Source organism: Lepeophtheirus salmonis, chromosome 4 (genome assembly GCF_016086655.4).
Source record: "Lepeophtheirus salmonis chromosome 4, UVic_Lsal_1.4, whole genome shotgun sequence".
NCBI classification, from domain to species: Eukaryota; Metazoa; Arthropoda; class Copepoda; order Siphonostomatoida; family Caligidae; genus Lepeophtheirus; species Lepeophtheirus salmonis.
This window is the reverse complement of record NC_052134.2, coordinates 19,490,114-19,504,985: the sequence shown is the minus strand read 5'-3', so window position 1 is coordinate 19,504,985 and position 14,872 is coordinate 19,490,114. Positions and strand designations below refer to the sequence as shown.

General features: G+C 30.6%; 1 protein-coding gene across 1 annotated transcript; it reads right to left on the bottom strand.

Moving 5' to 3' along the window:
* Nucleotides 1–11,851: 11,851 nt before the first annotated feature.
* On the bottom strand, nucleotides 11,852–14,187 carry LOC121116969 (uncharacterized). The gene is made up of 2 exons (XM_040711288.2): nucleotides 13,987–14,187; nucleotides 11,852–13,925 (listed from the first exon to the last, which is right to left on the bottom strand). Exons 1-2 carry the CDS (start codon nucleotides 13,993–13,995, stop codon nucleotides 12,042–12,044), a joined length of 1,893 nt encoding a protein of 630 aa, XP_040567222.1. The 5' UTR covers nucleotides 13,996–14,187; the 3' UTR covers nucleotides 11,852–12,041.
* Between the last annotated feature and the right edge of the window lie 685 nt (nucleotides 14,188–14,872).

Genomic DNA, 14,872 nt, shown 5'->3' with positions numbered 1-14,872 from the left:
CTCCTTGATGGAGTCCATCAGGCTGGCCTTGGTGCTATGGGGATGTCTGTTGGTATGTCTCTCGACATAGCCCCAGACAAAATAGTCCAAAGGATTAAGGTCGGGAGAGTTAGGAGGCCACAAATCCTTGGTTACGGCGTCATAACAGTTCTCGGTTAACCCCTGCATGGAGATTTTTGGACACATGGTAGAGTGCTGAGTCCTGTTGCCACACCCAGGGCCTGTCTCCGGCCTTCATAAACCTGGTAGGGTCATCCTCAACCATCTTTTTCACCTTGTCGACAAAGTCGGTGTCCCTGACCTTCCTGTCGGCGCCTTCCTCCTTGGGTGCCCTCTTTATGGTGGCATCAACATCCCAGGTGTCCTCTAGCTTCTTACGGATACGCTGAACAGTCCGGAAATTCACTCCTAAGGTTGAAACAATTGTTGAATTGGAGATTTCACCTCCATTATTAACCAATGCCATGACTACGGCGGACCTCGAAAGCTCCTCGTTCCACTTATAGCTCTTTATCTCCTCATATGATGATGGCAGGATGCTAACTGAACTACGTATCGTCAGCTGACAAGAATAGCTTTCCTATTTTGTAACCGGATTTTTATTTGATAATGTTGTCTTCAAGTTATTAAGGTTTAAAGTAGGCGCCAATTTGATCCCCGCTCCCTGTAACTTATTTTCTTATAAATATTCATTTTTATCACATCTAAAATAAGACAACATATGGTATTTACTGTCTTAATATATAAAAAACAATTTATAATCACTGTTAATTTAAAATGATAAAATATAATAATAAATTATTAAATAATATTTTGAAATAAAACATGAATAATATTAAATATTAAAAATTCAGTTTTATATAACATTTCGTGTCAAAAAATTGATTCTCATAAGAGAAGAGAACGAAGAAGGGGAAATGTAATGCTCCAACTTTTTTATCCTACGCTTGATAAATAAGTTCTTATTAGTGTAATCTAGTTCTAAGTATTCACACCGGTAAATATAGTTTATTACATTTACTTCCTCTCGCCCTATCCAATATAAATAATGACAAGGTATTTTAAAGAACCTATTTTAATGAAAATTTTATTAATACACAAGTCCAATTCTGTGACGTCAATTATATAAAATATCTAAATTTTTTAAAGATAAATAATCATTTTTAGTTTTTTTCGTAGCAAATTTCACTTTTTAATTATAATTTGATCAGAATACTCCTTATAGCTAATGATTCTATTAATTATTCGCATAAATGACTTTTATGTGGGACTACATCTTATGTGTTCATGAGAAACGTTCATTTGCAAGGAAGGTTTTCGATATTTGTTTTCTTGCCTCTATTTCTTCGTATAGAGTTTGACAATTTTTCTTCTTAATAAAGTCACGATGAATTTAATCATTGAAGTATGATTACTTGATAGCTATTTAACAAATGCAACAACAACAGACAATATCTATTTACACTTTCTCTTCATAAAATTCATAGCAATCATATTAATATGTCTATCAAAACCCTCGGTTCTCTTTCCGATAGAAGGAAATATGAATGTTTCGACAATTTATTGTAAATTTCCAAGCATTCATGAATTATACTAATACTTCTTATCAAACTGATATTTTTTTTTCTTTATAAAATGGGAATATTTTAATACATATATGATGATATTCAGATGATTCTTGAAATCTCCTTCGAGCTATTAAAATAATTTTTTTATATTGAAATTTATTTTAATTTATTACATTTAGTTTAAATTTTTTTCTATTAATTTAGAATTGCTATTATTTATTATTAGATTCCATGGGTTGGGATTTATTTCAAATTAGTTGATTTAAGTTTGTTCATTAACTTTTTTTTAAGTATTACAATATTTTATTAGATTAGGTAGAATTATGTCGCCGTTATATTTGATTTTTACAGTATTTCATAATTTAGCAAAATAAAGTGCATAAAGAAAAGTGATTTTTATGATTCAAGTAGTTATTCAGATTTTTGATAAAAATAACAATAGGATTATTTTGAACCTACGTGACTGGGATGAACTAAATGATAAAAATATTAAAATGATTAACAGAATGACTTACCCACCACGAAAATATGGTTTAGTGTTAGTTCTTATCGTATATTCAACATTCGCAATTTCATAAACAATAAAAAAACAGCTCAAAACAAATATTTTTTTTAATGTTAACTGCAGAATTGTAAGTAGTGCTTAATATCATGAATGAAATAGGAAAGTAATAAAAAGTAGTGAACACTTATAGAACCTTTTATATATATGTGTATTTATGAAAAAGTCCAGACCTAGGGGAGAAAGCTTGTAATTTAGAAATATTTGAAGTATATCCTTGGTTGCACGTTGTTCCCGAAGGTGGCTTAAGGCAACCTTCATACCTACTAATGAAAGCTTATAAAAATTGTGAAAAATTATTTCTATTATTTCACGGAGGGAAAAAAATGAAATCAAAAAACGAAATGATATTTTTACAATCTTTAAATGTAAAACAAAATACTTTCAAATTTCCACCCTACGTTTGACTTAGATAAGCAAGACTAAAAACTTTCACTCGGATAATTAGTAATAATTTTTTTGATTCCCCCATTAATATAATTGATAATGGTATTTTCCACATTGTAAATATATATTAAAAAAGTAAAAGTATGAAGACATTATTATTATTGCCTTATTTTATAGATCGATGTTGAATCCAGTTCCATTGTTATTTGTAAAATAGCTTTTGGGAGGGATGGCCTCTGGATAAAAAGGAGTGGACCAAAAGCTATTTACAATTCATTGACAGACCTACCCATTTCATATATGACATATTAATAAACAGAGAAGTATAAATCATTCTAGAATTATTTGCAGAGGATAATGGATATCGTTCATAAGATTTATAAACTCTTGATGATTATTATTGGTTACCTTACGGCTTTTCATAGTCAACATGAGATGAACCAAAGCTATATCTATATCTTATGAGTCTGAGTGCAAATATTCCACGTTAATATGCTTCCAGATTTCATGACAAATTTCCATTTGAAGTTCTCAAATCCAAATGAACCATTCCTTCCTCATTCAAGGTATTCATCTTCTTATCATTGGAATGAAATATATACATATGAGAGTAGTTATCTTGTGTTAAGAACAAGGACAAACATTTTTCATCCTCATCACACCCTTAATATGACAGAGCAAGGCTAAATCTATCCCCTAAGTAAATAATTTGCAAAAAAAAGGAAGCTTCCTCGTCTACTTAGAAACACTCTTTGGGTTCTCAAACACAGGTAAATATCACAACTTATAAAACTATTGCACATATTTGATATTAGGATATTTCTCTTACACCTATTGACTATTGAAATTATTAGTAACTAAAATTTATATCATTCATGAACTTGTAAATAGCTGACAATATTATCTTTTATTCAGTTAGGGAGCAGTTTTATTCATGGTAGTAGGTAAAAACGTCAACTGACAGAAGGTAAACACTAAATATCTAATGGAGAAAACGTCGAATGGACAAAATGTCGACTGAAGAAAAAGTCGACAGGAAAAAATTACTTTTCAAAATAAGAAAAACGGTATCTAAAACATTTCACCCTTACTGACAGTTTATATAGGAGTGGTGGTGGTTGGGGTATATTTTAAGAGGGTTTATGTCTGAATAGAATATATCGCAACAACATTTGGAGGATACTTTTATTTATATTCTACGGTAGACATTATGTTAGTCGACTTTTTGTTGATCAACACTTAGTCTGGTCGATGTTCTGCCTGTCGACGTTTTGTCCACACAAATTTATTTATCCCTTTGACGTCATATCTGCCTGGTGCGCTTAAAAGAAGGATGACTGACCTCCCTTGACTCTAAGTATCTTGAGCCTATCCTTTAATTACTACAGGGTTGGATGAACAGAAAATATAAAGGTCAACCAAACCTCAGAAGCTTACCTTTTTTATAATACAAATCAGATAACTATGTAAACTCCTTAGTAGTCCTTTGTAAAAACATTGATGATTGAAAAAAAGAAATAGTCCTTTTTATAATTTTCAAACACTTGAATTACCTTAAAGTCTTACATTGAAATACTTTGGATTTAAAAAAATAATATAAATGTAACCAAATCCGTCGCCATAATATGTAGCGGCACTTACAATAAATGACCTCCCCCCTTAGAATGAGGTCTTGTGACTATTAGTATCTGTATTAATCTTCTTAATTAAATTTTTTAAATTAGTAGCTTTTATTAAAGAACTAAATACCATTGTGTGAAACAAGAAAAGTTGCTGGAAAATACGTTAAAGAGCATAAAGAAGCTTCGTTTTATCGATTTTCTTGCAAAAATGGCTAGTTTTCAGCAAAATAGAAATCTATCATATCTCAAAGTTAGATGGTTAGTAAGACTATTTTGATACTTGACTTAATTTTTCTTATAATTAGACTCTTTATATATTATATACATAGAATCGAATTAGATTTAAAAGGCTAATCTTACTTGAAAAAATCCATTAAAAATTCAAGAAACATAACAACTCTAATGAACTTGTAATACAGGTAAATTAATTGGTGATTTTATATATTTTTAATGACCATTATATAAGCATAACACAGTAGTATGAAGTTCAATGTAGTCAAATCTTTACTTTTGTAGTACTTTAAGTAAATTGAATAAAATCAAACAATACAACAACTCAAATGGAAAAAGTTATTATACTTGTTCGTCAATCCATGAGTAATTTCCAATATGAATATCAAATGATAATTAATTGATAACAAAAAAGTGATCCTCCGTCGAGTTGATGTCGTATTTGTTTATTTTTTAATTTACTCAAGTACTACAACAGTAAAGATTCGAACAACATTAAACCAAATACAACTATGTTGTGTTTATAAAGCCCATCCTACTATATATAGTAGTAAATGTCTTTAACCTTGTAGACTAAGCAAAAATCCTTTTTTGATTTGTCTAGAGATACATGTGGCGAGTCAACTAGAAATGATACTAAAAGGGTTTTTTGTATCAAAAAATTTATGAAAAATTTATATTCTTCATCTTCCATCTATTTTTTAAATTATTTTGATTAGCTCAACAGAGGACCCGTTAATCCTACTTCAAGATTACAAAAATTTACTAACATCATAAACTAAAATAAACAAATATATTGTCCCCAATTTAATTTTCTCTTGACATAGAAAAAAATCCTAATTTCTTTTTTTTACTTTAATTTTCATTTTTGATAAACAAATTTATTTATCTTTCTTAATGCAGAGAAATGAACCGCTTAAACAAGCAATATTAAACATAAATCCAAGATAAGGAAAAAAATCCTGGAAATTAATGATCATTTTTGATAAATAATTATATTATCTTACCGAATCAATAGTAGGATTTAATAATGCAGAAATGCCTTGAACCGCTAATCTTCAATGAAACATCTAATATGGAAATGTTTGAAGAATTAATTCCTTCTCATTATTTCATTTGAATTTCGCAGTCGATAGTGAGAAGCTTCTTCGACTATTGTCTACTTCAATTTACAACTTAAAATACAAATAATAATACGAATTCTTGACTTTTTTGTCCCTCTTTTCCCAATGCCCTCCATTATTTCAAATAAATCCTTTGAATTCCTTCATATCAATATCTGTGCTGGCTTTCGACGAATATAATTTTATTATTTATGAGAAGAATATAAAATATGAGTTGGGATCTATGCCATAAATCGCACCTTGGAGGATAAGGAAGAGACCAATTCCTTATTTTAAGAACGTAATAAGTGTTCGATGAACCATTTGAGAGAAATGAAGGAGTGGTCTAATAGTAAAGAAATAATATCGTTAAGGTTATTAAAGAATCGCATTTCATCAATCCTTTCTGCATCCATAATTTTCTTGATGTCCTCAGGGTTGTATAATTCATTATATAATTACAGTTTTTTTATATTAGAGAAAGTTTTTTTCTCACTCCTTATGATACACATAGCTGCCAATATTAAGGACGGAATGAAGTCTAAATTTGGAGTTGAAGGGAAGAAGAAAATGGATGTAACGGGAAGAAAGTGATTTTTGAGCTCCTTTATTTGAGTAATTTCAAGAAATGAACGATTATAATTTGGATTTTATTGGGAAATACTTCTTCGTAATCATACGTTTGATGCTATGTCTTCCTCACTATAAACTTAATGAAATATATATTAGTTGTGAGTCATCGATCTTTTCCTTAATCGAATATGAAAATTAATATTAAACATTCAGATTTTATAGCGTTCAAAGTGATTTGATAAACTTTGCAATAGGATAAGTTATTTGGAGATATTTTGTTTTTGTGTCTCTTTCATCACAATGTATTACACAGATTTTAATTTTGAACAAATAAGAATTCTTTTTAAACAAATAAGAATTCGTTTTAAACAAATAAAATTTAGGATCGAGATAACAGTTATATAACTATTTATTAATGTTTCTGTCAAATCCATGACTGCTTTAAATTTGCTAATGCAAATTAAAAATATCAAATGATAATTAATTGATAACGTTTAAAAAGTGACCTCCAATCGAGTTGATGTCGTATTTGTTTATTTTTTAATTTACTCAAGTTTACAACAGTAAAGATTCGAACAACATTCCAACCAAATACAACTATGTTGTGTTTATACTGCCCATTTAATATATATAGTAGTAAATGATTCAAAATTTAAGGGGCTTGTAGTTAAAAACGTAAGCAAAAATCCTTTTTTGATTTTGTCTAGAGATACAGTTTGTGGCGAGGAAACAGAAATGATACTAAAAGGGTTTTTGTATCAAAAAATTTATGAAAAATTTATATTCTTCATCTTCCATCTATTTTTTAAATTATTTTGATTAGGGAAGAGGACCCGTAGAAATCCTACTTCAAGATTATAAATATTTACTAACATCATAAACTAAAATAAACAAATTATTGTCAATTTAATTTTCAAGGTCTTGACATATTTGGTCGTTCAACAAACAATTTAAACATAAAGGTTAAGATAAGCAAAAAAAGTGCTACTTTCCCTTTTTTTTACTTTAATTAATGATCATTTTTGATAAAGTATAAATATTCGAATATATATATTATCTTACCGAATCAATAGAAAGCGATTTAATAATTAAGAAATTTCTTTACTTGAACCGCTAATCTTCAATGAAACATCTAAAATGAAATGTTTGAAGAATAAATACCTAATCATTATTTCATTTAATATTGCTAAAGTCGATGTCGAAAATATTTTTCCAATTGAACCATTTAACTTCCATCTTATTTTGTCAATTTTGGAGACGTATTATTTACAACTTCAAAATATAAATAAAAATACTTTGTAAATTTTAAAAATTTTTTCAATGCTCTTTTCCCAAGTTTCTCCTCCATTATTTCAAATAAATTTTTATTCCTTCAGTATTGCAATATGCTTTGCATACTTTGCGACGAATATAATTTTATTATTTATGACCAAGAATATAAAATATGAGTTGGGATCTAATGCCAAAATCGCACCTTGAGGATAAGGAAGTAAAAGACCAATTCCTTATTTTAAGAATAATAAGTGTTCGATGAACCATTTGAGAGAAATGAAAAGTGGTCTAAAGTAAAGAAATAATATCGTTAAGGTTATTAATCAAATAAATTTATTAATATAAAGATGCTGAATCGCATTTCATCAATCCTTTCTGCATCCATAATTTTCTTGATCTTCAGGGTCAAATAATTTATTATATAAAGATTTTTATTTTTACTAATTTTTTTTTTCTCTAAATCAGACTGTATGATAACTTTATACCCTTAATATTAAGGCATGTGTACAATTACACTCACATATATTTTGATTGAAAAAGTTGTTCTATTTTTTAATGTTTAAAATTTTTGTTAACGGGAAAAATGATTTTTAGCTCCTTTATTTCGTAATTGAAATGAAGATTATAATTTGGCACATTTTAAAGCGTTGAAATAGACACTTCTGTAATCAACGTTTGATGCAACATTCTTCCTGAAGAATGAAACTGAATAGCTCAAAGATCCAGTTTTAGTTGCAGTCAAGATCGATCTTTCTTTGACAAAAGGTGGAATATTGAGTTCTTGTAATGGTTAAACATTCAGATTTTATAGCGTGCAGTGGAAATAGTCTTGATAAACTATCATACCACTAGGAAGGGTTATTTGGAGAATTTTGTTTTTGTGAACTCTTTCATCACAATGTTACTACACGTGTATGATTTACAGATTTTAATTTTGAACAAATGATTCTTTTTAAACAAATAAAATCGTTTTAAACAAATAAAAAGGCTCGAGATAACAGTTATATAACTATTTATTAATGTAGCAAATGCATTTTTACACGACTGCTTTAAATGTTCTAATGCAAATTAAAAACATCCATATTTTAGCACTTTTCTATTTAAATTTAACGTTTACATCATTAACTTTTCATTTCAATTAATCAAATTAAAAAATTTAAAAAGATGATGATGGAAGAAATGATAGATTTAATATAGGGAGGGCTAGAGGTAGGAAATGGATTCAAAATAGGAGAGGGCCCTGTTTAAAAACGGTTGAAAGGTTGAAAAAGGCTTGAGTCATGAAATTGATTTATGGTAGGAGCTGAGTTTGAAAAAATATTAAACAGACTTTAATAGGTAGGCAACCGTCTGATTAAGGTTAAAATGACTGTTCAAATGGAAAGAAAAACAAAATACTTCAGGTAGTAGTTGAGCTTAGAGTAGGTAGATCACTTGAGGCAGGGCATTATTAAAGAAGGGAAGAGAGCTAGCAGTAGAAACTTGATAAGATGTAGATAACATATTTAAGGTAGGAAAGTTAATTGTAGAGTTTGCAATTTCAATGAAGGTAAGATTAATGATCGAGTTATAAAACGGATTCAAGGTGGAAGGATATTCAGCGCGTAGACAAACATATTTAAAGTAGACAAGGTTAATGTCCTCCCAAAGGGTTTGAAGAGTGCTACTTAAAGTCTTCCAACATTAGGCAATTTTTCCTCTTGTTATCACAATTAGAAAAAAAATGAGCCATATTTCTTTCTACATATTTTTATTTTCTTATATTAGAAGAACTTGCTCACATAAATAATTCTCAAGACTTTTTATTAATTCCTAAGATGAAATGCGATTCTTTAATAACCTTAACGATATTATTGATTTACTATTAGAAAAACTGTTCTTCATTTTTACAATTCCAAAATGATCAGTGGAAAACATAAATACCTAATATTTTTTTATTCATTTAATAATGCTAAAGTATTCGAATAATATTTTTCCAATTGAACCATTTAACTCCATCTTATTTTGTAGACAATTTTGGAGACGTATTATTTACTACTTCAATTACCGTCAAATAAATAAAATCTATACTTTGTAAATCTTTTTTTGTTTTTTATTTCAAAGCTGCAATCAAACAAAGTTTCGATCCATCAGCCAAATTTGATTAAACTCTTCCGCGCCAGTAGGTTTCAGGAGATAATTGACAATGACTATCCAGCACTACTGTATTCAAGGTCCAGAAGCTAGTCAAGGAGGGAAAAGATCTGAAAGACCTGTTCATACCTCTGGAATGACTCAGGATTGGCTCGCTGCCAACATGCCATTTTGGAACAAAAACATTTGGCCACCTCAATCATTTGATTTGAATCCCCTTGACTACAGTGTGTAGTGGCAAATTGAGAAGAAGGCCTGTGCTACCTACCACCCGAATGTGTACTCATTGAAGGTCAGCGTCAATGAACAATTGGCAGCCATGGAAGACCATTACATCATCAATGTGTACAAGGCCTTCCGCGCGCGCTTAGAGGGTGTCATAGCAGCTGATGTCGGTTATATTCAGTAATTATACTAAATTTTATACCAGAATAAATTCTCTATTATATAATTTTCAAAAAATATTCGTCATACGAATTTTATTACACATTTAATCATTTGCCATAAATAGTCCGCGTATTTATGCAACTACCGGTAAGTCGTAACTGGCTAACATACCAAATATAGAAACTACTTTACCTATATGATAAATATAATCTATCAAAAATTATACTTCTTTCGATTATTTTACATAAATTTTACATGATAGAAATACAAAAGTTGGTTTAAAAAAATTGGGCATTAAAGGGGTAAAGAATATAACCCCCCATTTTAAATGGAATTAAAGTATAAAACCCTATAATTATATTAATATACTGGACATCAACAAAATTTCTTTCGGCAAATAGACTTTTGGAAAAAAAAATTTCGCCCAATAATTCACTCACGATAAAATATCCAAGTAAAAAAGTTTTCAATATGATATTAAATTGTACAATATAAAACAACTAATAAAAACAAATATTTTGCTTAAGTATGCATTTTAATGGTTAGCGTTTCTAAAAAACTCTTAAACATTATATGTATATATACATATTTACAATATAATTACTTCCTCAAACAATGTATCTATCAATAAAGCTTAGCAATCAGTAACATATTTGTATTATACTAATATTTCAAAAATATTTAAGTATGTCATATATAAATTATCAAATTTATGAAAATATTTTGTATGTAATAAATAAAAACTTAATAATGTTTAAGTAAGGGATTCTTGAGTGAAGAGGTCTTGCCTTCTTCGACTTGAGTTCTCACTCCTTTGAGTTGTAGTGAGACTCATTTATTGCCTAATCCTTATTGTTGTAGCTAAAGGATGCAAAAGTATGAGAAGTTGGAAAAGATTGGCGAAGGGACGTATGGAACTGTCTTCAAAGCGAAAAGCAAGGAATCTCAGGAGATTGTTGCCCTGAAACGCGTTCGACTGGATGACGATGACGAAGGAGTTCCCTCCTCTGCTCTAAGAGAGATTTGCCTCATAATCTCATTTCATAGATTATGGAAAGCATTGAGACAACTCAATATTCTTTTCTGCAATTACTATTTTAGTATTTGAATTCAAGGGTTTGAAGTATAATAGTTATCAAGTATTCTATTTTCTTACTAATGCTTTTTATATCATATGCATAGGTGTAGTACTTTCCATGGAATCGAACTTTACGTGCACTCAGAACCATATTTATATAAACTTGCAATAGAATCAGGGATATTTGAATTTAAAATCGCAGTCATTTGGCTTTGAAGCTCAAAGTTGCTTTGGAAGAGCTCTCATTATAATACATAAATGTTGTGATGAATTCATTTTTGTATTATTTTTATGCAGTTAGAGTTGTAGTAATTGAGTCTGGATTCTGGCTAGACTTTGAATGGAATAAATTTGGAAAAAAGTGGACTCGGAAGGTGAATATGATCATAACTAACAGTTATTAATGGCAAATTAATTTTCGTATTGCTGAGATATTTATTTAATTATTGGGCTCGTAAAACACAACAGGAAATAATTTCTGTTTGGATTGAAAGAAAAGTGTTGGAACGGTAATGATGATTAATTAAAAAAAAAGTTATTTTGTATTACTCCTAGTTAATACTTTTTCTATCTCATTATTTAACAAAGTTTTAAGTTCAACCCTTCTAGCCTTTATTTTTTGGCTTGAAAATAATATCGTTAGGTGGAAAACGTTTTATAGAAGTTGTATAACGCGAACAAAAGGTTTTCCAATTTTTTTTTCAAATTACTGTTTAATAATTTTCTAAAAACTTAGTGTGTTTTCCGATGCGAATATTAACTTAGAATTAGCAACACTTGCAATTTGACACTTTTTGTTGAATATTATCCAAAAGGCATTTTTTGGTATGCTGCGTATTTGCTACAATAAAAATTTGAGTTTAAACAGTAGGTCTCGGACTGATGTCTTCAAAATTCCAGTCATTGAATAGTTATAGTTAAATAAATACTTAAAATTACACTTTTTTAGTTTTACCAGTTTGTATTAGGAATATATTTTTATATAAAAGTAAATTAATGAGTAATGCCCAAAAAAATCTTAACATATTTCTTTTTGGCTTATACTATATAGATGTGTATGCAATGTCTAAAAAGTGTGGATAACTGCAATGAGGAAAATACTGATTCTTATAGAAGGGAAGGTTTTTAGTTGCAAACCTTGCACCAGAAAACATCTTGGCAAACATTATTGCAGCTTTGTCGTGGAACATTGTTGCAAACTTGCTGAGGAACGTTTTTGCATGACTGTCTTGGAACATTTCTGCATGATTGTCTTGGCACGCTGCGGCATGACTGTCTTGGCACATTGTTACAAACTTGTTCAGGAACATTTCTGCAGGATTGTCTTGGGACATTGTTGCATACTTGTCGTGGAACGTTGTTGCAAACTTCTTGAGGAACGTTTCTGCATGATTGACGAGGTACATTGGTACATTGTTGTCTTGGAACATTTCTGCATTGTTGCTTTGGAACACTTCTGCATGATTGTCTTGGGACATTACTGCATTGTTCCTCTGGTACGTTGCGGCATGATTGTCTGGGAACGGAACGGCATGATTGTCTTGGAACAGATCTGCATTGCTGTTTGGGAACATTTGTACACTGTTGACGTGAGACAGTTCTTGGAACATTGGAGCATTGTTGACGTGGAACATTAGTACATTGCTGTCTTGGAACAGATCTGCATTGTTGCTTAGGAACGCTGCGGCATGATTGTCTTGGTACAGATCGGCATGATTGTCTTGGTACAGAGCGGCATTGTTGTTTTGGAACAGATCGGCATTGTTGCTTGGGGACATTGGAGCATTGTTGACGGGGAATAGTACTGCAAACTTGTCTGGGGTTAGTGCGACAGCTTTGACGTGGGACAGATCTACATTGTTGTCTTGGAACATTTTTGCATTGTTGTCTTGGAACGGAAGTGGCGACATTTCTGCATTGTTGAGATGGTACGTTAACACATTGTTGTCTTGGAACAGATCGGCATCCTCCACGGCCTCCACGACCATAAGTTCTTCCATCTCTTCTGTTTCCTTTATTTTTCTTGCCAAAGAAGATAGGAGATCTCTTGTATCGTCCGTAGCCTCCATTGGAACAAACTGTTTCATAAGTAGTTGAACATTTTTGTTGATTAACTGTGGAACATTGTTGACGGTTGACAGTAGAGTAAGTAGTGGAGCATTGTTGTTCGTTAACAGTGGAGCATTGTTGTTCATTGACAGTGGAACATTGTTGTTCGTTGACAGTTCTGCATTGTTGTTCGTTAACGGTAGAGCATTGTCTTTCGTTTACTGTGGAACATTCTTGGCTTGTGGTGGTGGAGCATTGCTGTTCATTGACAGTGGAGCATTGTTGGTCGGTTGTTGTTGAACACTGTTGTTCCGTCGTTGTTGAGCATTGTTGTTCATTGACAGTAGAGCATTGACGTTCATTGACGGTGGTACACTTGTTCTCATTGACTACTTCATTAACATTCGAGCATTGACGTTCAGTAGTTGTTGAGCATTGTTGTTCGTTAACGGTTGAACATTGTTGTTCGTTGACTGTAGAGCATTGCTGCTTGTTAACTGTGGAGCATTGACGTTCATTGACGGTAGAACATTGTTGTTCAGTTGTCGTTGAGCATTTTTGTTCATTGACAGTAGAGCATTGACGTTCATTGACAGTAGAACACTGTTGTTTATTGACAGTGTTACATTGTCGTTCATTGACAGTGTTACATTTTCGCTCATTGACTGTTGAGCACTGTTGTTTATTGACAGTGGAGCACTGCTGTTCATTGACTGTAGAACACTGGTTCTCATTGACTGTTGAGCATTGTTGCTCATTTACAGTGGAGCACTGTTGTTTATTGACAGTGGAGCACTGTTGTTCATTGACAGTATTACATTGTTGGTTACATTCAGGTTCATTGAAACATTGTCCAGTGTTGGTAGATGATCTAACAATATTACAATTTTTTCCTGGCTCAGCAAATGGATGAGGGATTGCCAATGCAAAGTTGAGCAATAAACAGCTTATAATAGTCACCTAAATTTATAAATAAACGATTCTATATTTCTTTAAGTAAACAAATGACTGAAAATCTTACCCGGAGCATTTTAATACTAAAAAGCTTCAAGAGTATCAAGATTGTAAGAGTCTACAGAAGTTTTTTAAGATATAGAAAATAAAAACTGCTGTTTTATTTTTAAATCTTAAGAAATTGTATTTATATGATGTTGTTGATTAATGTAGACTCTACTTTATAAGTTGAACTCCTTGCTTGACTTGATTTGCTAGATGAATGAGTGATACAACAAAGTTGTTGCCTGGTTTTATAGGTATTTTTTGTCTAAAAAAAATATCATCCCCACATATCTTTGTGTTTTTTTTTATTCAAATACATATAGGGTATAGCATAGGCGCGCTTCTATTGTTGCCTCAATTTTTTTAAGCAACATATTTAAGTCATATATAAAACGGTGATTGGCATGAGAGTGCGTAAATATATTCTTAATTTCCGTTAATTCCACTGTCCGTCCGATAAGATAGAAGAAAAGAAAAATGCAAAACCACTCTCATTTTGTTTATAGTTTGAAGAATGATAATTTTATTTAGTTAGTTATGAGAATCGAAGACTTGAAAATAGATTTATAAACTTCATGAAATGATTTTATCACTTCAAAATTTTTAACTTATTATTATAATGATTCTTACGTGATTATTAACAATATATGTATATGTGATTTGTGAATATTGACTTTCAGAACTAGTTACTTATATCCAAATAATTTTATTATTGACAAAGCCACAATATTTCATTTAATTTTGTACATACTTCATCACTAGATATGTCAAAATTCTCCAAAGCATACATGTAAAAAAGAGTACAGCTGATTAATTTACAACATATTACAGAACATATTAGTTAATTATTCCTCATTAAAGCTTTTAAAAATATAGCAAAGTGCGTTTGTTAGCTTAAGTGGATTCCT